General features: G+C 43.8%; 1 protein-coding gene across 1 annotated transcript; it reads right to left on the bottom strand.

The window, feature by feature from the left end:
• Nucleotides 1-4,117: 4,117 nt before the first annotated feature.
• On the bottom strand, nucleotides 4,118-5,767 carry LOC147883576 ((R,S)-reticuline 7-O-methyltransferase-like). Its single transcript, XM_087399383.1, has 3 exons — nucleotides 4,895-5,767; nucleotides 4,695-4,759; nucleotides 4,118-4,606 (listed from the first exon to the last, which is right to left on the bottom strand). Exons 1-3 carry the CDS (start codon nucleotides 5,658-5,660, stop codon nucleotides 4,283-4,285), a joined length of 1,155 nt encoding a protein of 384 aa, XP_087255509.1. The 5' UTR covers nucleotides 5,661-5,767; the 3' UTR covers nucleotides 4,118-4,282.
• Nucleotides 5,768-6,096: the final 329 nt, after the last annotated feature.

The raw sequence follows: 6,096 nt of genomic DNA, 5'->3' as shown, positions 1-6,096 counted from the left end.
AGATTTATGGCGATGTTGCTGCTTGTTATTTGGCCCAGCATGCAAGATCCCATTGCTTGCAACTTCACGTAAAGCCCACAAAAAACATGATGAATAATGAACTAGAAAAAAACAAGGAGGTCAAACGTGCCACTATATTATGATGATTGATAAGCCTCAAACAAGCTTTTGGAAGAAGCAACAGTTTGAATTGTTCAGCAATTGAACTCACATACTAGTCGAACATCTAGAGGATGTGAACTCACTATTGGCCATGGAATTCATTTCACCTCTACTCTAAGTGAATGTGTCTAGAGATAGGATCACCATAAACAAAACTCCAATGATCACATAAAAACAAAACGTGTATGTAAGATCATGACAAGCAACACTCAATCGGAAAACCAAAAGTTTCATGCAGGATCACATAAAGCCAGAGGCACTGACAAGGCAAAACACAGGACCAGTATGGAGGTTGAACACTAAGGATTGGTATGGAGGATGAACACTGTAGGATAGAGCCACTATTAACTAGAAAAGAATTCGAGGCATGATGCTAGACGCAAGGCATGGTGACGCTCGAGGGCCATAGAGGAAAAGGGAACATGAGGGAAGAAGCATTAACATAGGGGGGGAAAAAGGATTAAGAGGGATGGGAATATTACCATGCTCTTCGATGATAACATGAAGGATAAGGCCTAGCCTGAGAAGTCACCGGTTGCTCCCTCAGTAGTGTCTCATTATGAAGATGCCTAAGTGAGTAAGGGCACAAACATGGATGAGGTAGCCACTGACCTTTTGAATTGAGTAGCCCAATAGCTCAAGGGTGGACCGGTGGGAAAGGAAGGCCCGAGTAATCCGCACTTGTTTCCAAGGTGAGACAATGCGTGGTGTGGGATATGCACAGGAAACCACCTAATGAATGAGTGCCCTCGCCTAAGGGCAAGGCTGTCACTCTATCGCACTCATTGTGCTAGGTGGGGAAATCATTATAGAAATATGACGTAGCGGAGAGATTTTTTGACAACAACGATAGTACAATAACCAAAGAATAGACACAATATAGCAAAATCAAAATTTTGTATCAACAAATAAGATACAACTAATGGTGTTGTCCACTTGTGCGCTCTCTAGTAGAGCTTCAATGGCAATCTAGATAGACTCTAGATGGAGAAGGACTTGAGGTAGGGGTATTGGCATTCGATGTTGAGGCTTAAGAACTAGCCTCCTTATATAGCCCTTATATATCCCTTTGTAGTAGATAGATTCCACCACACCGGTGGGCTGGTGGTGACACATGGATATTGACTTAGTACATTGCATGACTAAGTGTGAAGATGGTGGCACATGTTTGCTTGAATTTTGCCATTGACCAAAGACCATTGACCACTAACCATCGACCATGCACACATAAGCAAATTCACACGCGAAGGCTTATGCACATGCAATGAAGGGCATACCATCATGGGCCGGGTCCTATCGATAGACCACGAACCCCGTTGCTAGCAACGGTGCCCCTAGACCCCCATCGAGGGTGCTGTCCTCGAGCCCCACATTGCCCCTAGACCCCCAAGATCGGCGGCGCTACCCTCGAGCCTTTGGGGAGTATGTTGTTTCTTCTACCATCTCCTAACCATCAAACGGTCACCATGAGACCTCATCTAGTGTCAAAACTAGGATCCTACGAATATCAAGTGCTCACACCATGGCTTCTTCTCATAATGGGGGCCTTTAAAAAGGGCACTATGGAACATTGGTGGTTACATATGAGAGGGGGGCATGGCACATATACCAACACCCTCTTTCAATGTCTACTCAAAGGTGAACCATGTTCTTCGCCCAATACCAAGCTCATGGACATGTTGAATAAGATGTTCCTTCCCTAGAGTTTTGGTGAAGATTGATGTGATGCCAAAAGTTGATATTTTTTATTTGGCATTGGTATTGTTTTCTTCTATGTTTGATAAGAGTTTTGAGTATCAAGTGATAGCCTAGCGGCTCTCACTTATTTCTATTTTCTAAGATATTGTATGGGATCGAGAGGATGAGTGGAATGGATCATTGTAAATACCATAGGTATGAATTATAAATACCTTGGTATGGGGTGAGAGTTATTTGTGTATGGGATATTGTGGGGTTCTTAGAAAATAGGAAGAGAGTCATATAAAGAGGTGGGCTCATGTCCATGTGTTCCAATAATATAAGAGAGGCCACATGCCAAGCGTGTGGAAGGCATGTGGAGGAATGTGGAGTCAAGAGGAATCCTTCTAGAATTCCTATGTGGAATAAGGAGGATATGGACATATGGAAAAGAGAGGGTCCCTATGGGCTCCATGTGGGGAGACTCTTGACTTTCTCAATATTTTAAGAGTATTGAGCATCTTCTGATGGGACACATGGCAAGAGTAGCCAAAAAGGACATGGATGATAACATACGGGCTTATGTGATTGATGGGGAAAAGAATCTACAGGCAACAATTGTAAATGGGTGAAGGAGGGTGACACAATCTCTATAAAAGGAGCCCTCCTCTCCCTTGTTCATCATCTCTTCCACCATCAGGCCTCATGTTGCTGTAGCTCTAGTCTCCTCAAGCCTCTTACATGAGCCTTCTCTCCCTTTGTAGATATTCTCTTATGTAGACTCTTGAGTCCATCTCTCTCTAGCTCATTCTCTCTCTATGAGTAGTCTTGGAGCTTCCGCTTCCTCTTGTACGTATGAAACCTCTTCTTCTCCCTTGTGTTTGTAGTATTTTGAGTTGCATTGGAGTGGAGTCTCACTCTATTGGTAATGAATGTCACTTCACGTTCTCTCTCTTGAGTGTCTTCCCCTTTTCCATTGCTTTCTCTTCCAAAGTGCTCAAAAGTATTGTCTATTCGGCCGCTCATTGTGCATACATGGTTTACCTATTTCCCAAGTCACAAAGGTAGCTCTAAATGACCTCTATGGGACTTGGATCGTTGATGAAGTCTAAGCATGGAGGTAGTATTCTCCCAAGTCGGCACCAGTAGAAGGAGTAGGTGTTTTTCATCACAGTTTGACCCCCTGTTAGTATTTTGCTCATAACTTTTCGCTCGGTGGTCCAATTTGGAGGAACTAAGGTCCTTAGATGGATGCTTTGCAAAGCTTGATTAAACCACAAGGCTGAGGAAGAGGTGGAAATTTACAGAATGATTAGCTTGGTTTTCTTCCATAGCAGGGACATGATTGTTCTATTGGACCTTATAGATCTTTCTCATATCAGTATAGTATAGAGCCTCCTACATGTGTAGGGGAAGCAACTATGGAGAAAGTTGGGGATGCCATTCCAAGTAAAGCAGACTCACCACATCTGATTGAACTGGATCAAAAACAAAATGGAGGAAAATGCGATCGATATCATCCTCTCTTATTCCCCTTGACTCATCAACTGCGATGTTGCTTGTTTTAAGTTTTTCTGGGGCTCAGAGTTAGGCACAAAAATGGAATTCATCTATAAAACAAAATCTACAACAAATCGATGGCTTTACAAACTATTAAAATAACATTTGCACATTTTCTTCAAAGATAATCTTTTTTGTTAATTAGTAAAATATATCTTTAGATTGCCTTAATATGTCCCCCTTGCGAACTTTTTTGGAAAATTTGATTAGTTTGTCGGATCAAAATCTAGTGTACCCGATTTCTTCATGATTCAAAGGGTAAAGAAACTTACAAACTCTTGGTCATTAAACACAACAAAGTAGCATTGAGCATTTGTCACAATACTTTTCATAATTATTTACATGATTACATGTAGATAGCCTTGTATTTTTGGCCTGCCGCTAGGCAGGTTTTATTGGAGGTTCTCTTCTCTAAGAAGCATAATTCATAATTTCACTTTGTGGAATTCCTATTTTATTATCATTGGTCCAAGTTCCCAGTTGCTATTTCTTTCCCTTGACTTTTTTTCTACTCTCTCTCTCTCCCACCCTTCTCCTCTCTCTCTCTCTCTCCTTTCACTTCATTAATATCTCCCCTAGTCTCCATCCCCTTTCCTAAGCACCATCTCCACTGTTTTCTTTTTCGCTTTTTTGGATCTCATGCAAGCCTTATGAATGATTAAATGCATTCCCGTTGTTAACAAGAGAGTAAGGCAAGTGCCAAGTTGTTTGTGCACAATAAACATCAAATATAAATGGCTTATTAATTTATCACAAAGGGCTTATGATTAGTACCGATTACACAAGAGAGGGCTAGCCACTGCAGCTCCACCGCTAATATGTTAGAAGGCTGTGTTTTTCTTGGAAAAATGGGACACTATAAATTATTTCTCTTGCCGCATTACTAGATTGCTGTAGGAGCCGATGTTGGGAAGGCTTCTATAATGGAAATGAAGTGGTCAGGAAGGTGGATGATGTTGTATTTCGGAAACTGAGCAGCTGCCAGAAGAGCTTCCCATTGCTGTTTTGTACGTTCCTTTGCGCCTGGCAAGTTTGCCACCATCACCAGGTCCATCGCTAGCCCCAAATCGCTGAAAGGATGCTTCTTCCTCTCCTCCGCCTCCAAGACTACATCCACGATGATCACTTTCCCACTTTCGGGCGTTGCCTTCTTGCAGTTGCTGAGGATCTTGATGCAATCTTCGTCATTCCAATTATGCAAGACAAACTGTTGAACAAGTCCGATACCATCAGTTATATTGGAGTGATCATCTCCACTCGAAAAGGACACCATTTGGAAAAGCGAAGATACTCACCTTTATGAATACGGCGTCCGCAGCTGGTATGCTCTTGAACATGTCCCCTCCAACGTGCTCTACACCTGCAGATCAGAGCATTCTCATGATAGGGCTCCAATCTCAGCAGCGAAAGGGGAGAGCACCTGTTACGTAGGAAGAAGCTAACGAGCCATGCAGTTACGTAGGAAGAAGCTAACGAGTCATGGCTCTTTGCTTACCTGGATAGATGGGTGCCGTGGCCACGACGTGTGGCAGGTCGTAGTTGATTGCTTTGATGGAAGGATATTGGGCTACGATCTTAGATGATGACATTCCTATCCCACCACCCACGTCCACAAGTGTCCCAACGTTTCCGAACCCGGGGTAATACCTCAGCAAGGATTTCATTAAGCTTGCAGAACTTGCCGCCATGCCGCCATTGAAGGCCTTTTGGAAGGCGAGATTCTCTTTGGCGAAGCTCCACAACTTTTGTCCGTCGTGTGCCTTCTCGAACGGCACGCCAGGCTCTAAGACACAGTCCGACAGATGGTGGTACGAAGATTGAATTTCCTTGTTGGTAGTCCACAGCGACCAGGGACTCAAGGAAGTGGGGTTCTTCTCTGTCACAAAGCATTTGGATATGGGAGTGAGGCCGTATTTGGGCTGTGGCGCTCCGGACGGGCCTTCACCCATCGTCAGGGAGAAGACTCCCTTAGCGCACAGGAACCTCAAAATGCGATAGAGATAGTCGGTGTTGGGAGACGAAGTGCCCAATCGAGATGCGATTTCTTGCAGAGTAAGAGAACCACCGCGTCCTTCTCTGGCCAAGATGTCGGGGATCCCAAGCACACAAGCTGCTTTCACAGCCATGGACGAAAGAAAAGCATAGGTAAGAGTCCAAGCTTGGAGCTGGCCCTCGCCCTCCTCCTCCTTACTATCAAATAGTGTAGAGCCAAGGGGATCGATGGACGGGACGATAGACATGTGGCCGTCTGCGGTTCCCATGAAAGGAGTAAGATGTCTTGAGTCGGTCGTGCTCCGTTCTTTTGAAGCTGCTACCTAATTCGTTGTGAAATCGCTTCACCGAGCAGGCTTAGCAACAGGGAACAGGATTGCCATGATATTTGAAGGGAAGAAGAAGCACGTGAAGCACACCTCAAAGTGAATGCCTTAACCTTAGATTCAATGGCCGGAGCTTGAATTCTATGCTTTCGATGACCTGCTTGCAATTGACGTTGAATTTGATGGTGGAGTACCTTGAATTCCACTGCCTCTACTCAAATTAAATCGTCGTGACGGGCCCCGGGGAACATTGTTGAAGTTGGAGATGGCATTGAATCTTTTGTTTCATGTGTTTTCGCATTATAAATTTCTTGCACACGTTAAAAATCACGTGCATGAGATCTTTCTAGCCACTCAAATTTCATCAAAAGGCTCACAA

The sequence above is a fragment of the Dipteris shenzhenensis genome, chromosome 28, assembly GCF_047967505.1.
Source record: "Dipteris shenzhenensis isolate YYH24624 ecotype China chromosome 28, Dip_SZ_1.0, whole genome shotgun sequence".
NCBI classification, from domain to species: domain Eukaryota; kingdom Viridiplantae; phylum Streptophyta; class Polypodiopsida; order Gleicheniales; family Dipteridaceae; genus Dipteris; species Dipteris shenzhenensis.
This window is presented reverse-complemented; position numbering and strand designations above follow the sequence as displayed.

Coding starts and splice junctions, on each gene's coding strand:
- LOC147883576 (XM_087399383.1), bottom strand. CDS start 5,660: ATGGGAACCGCAGACGGCCACATGTCTATCGTCCCGTCCATCGATCCC. Junction 4,760..4,894: donor CACGGCACCCATCTATCCAG/GTAAGCAAAGAG, acceptor TCTGATCTGCAG/GTGTAGAGCACGTTGGAGGG. Junction 4,607..4,694: donor CGGACGCCGTATTCATAAAG/GTGAGTATCTTC, acceptor CTTGTTCAACAG/TTTGTCTTGCATAATTGGAA.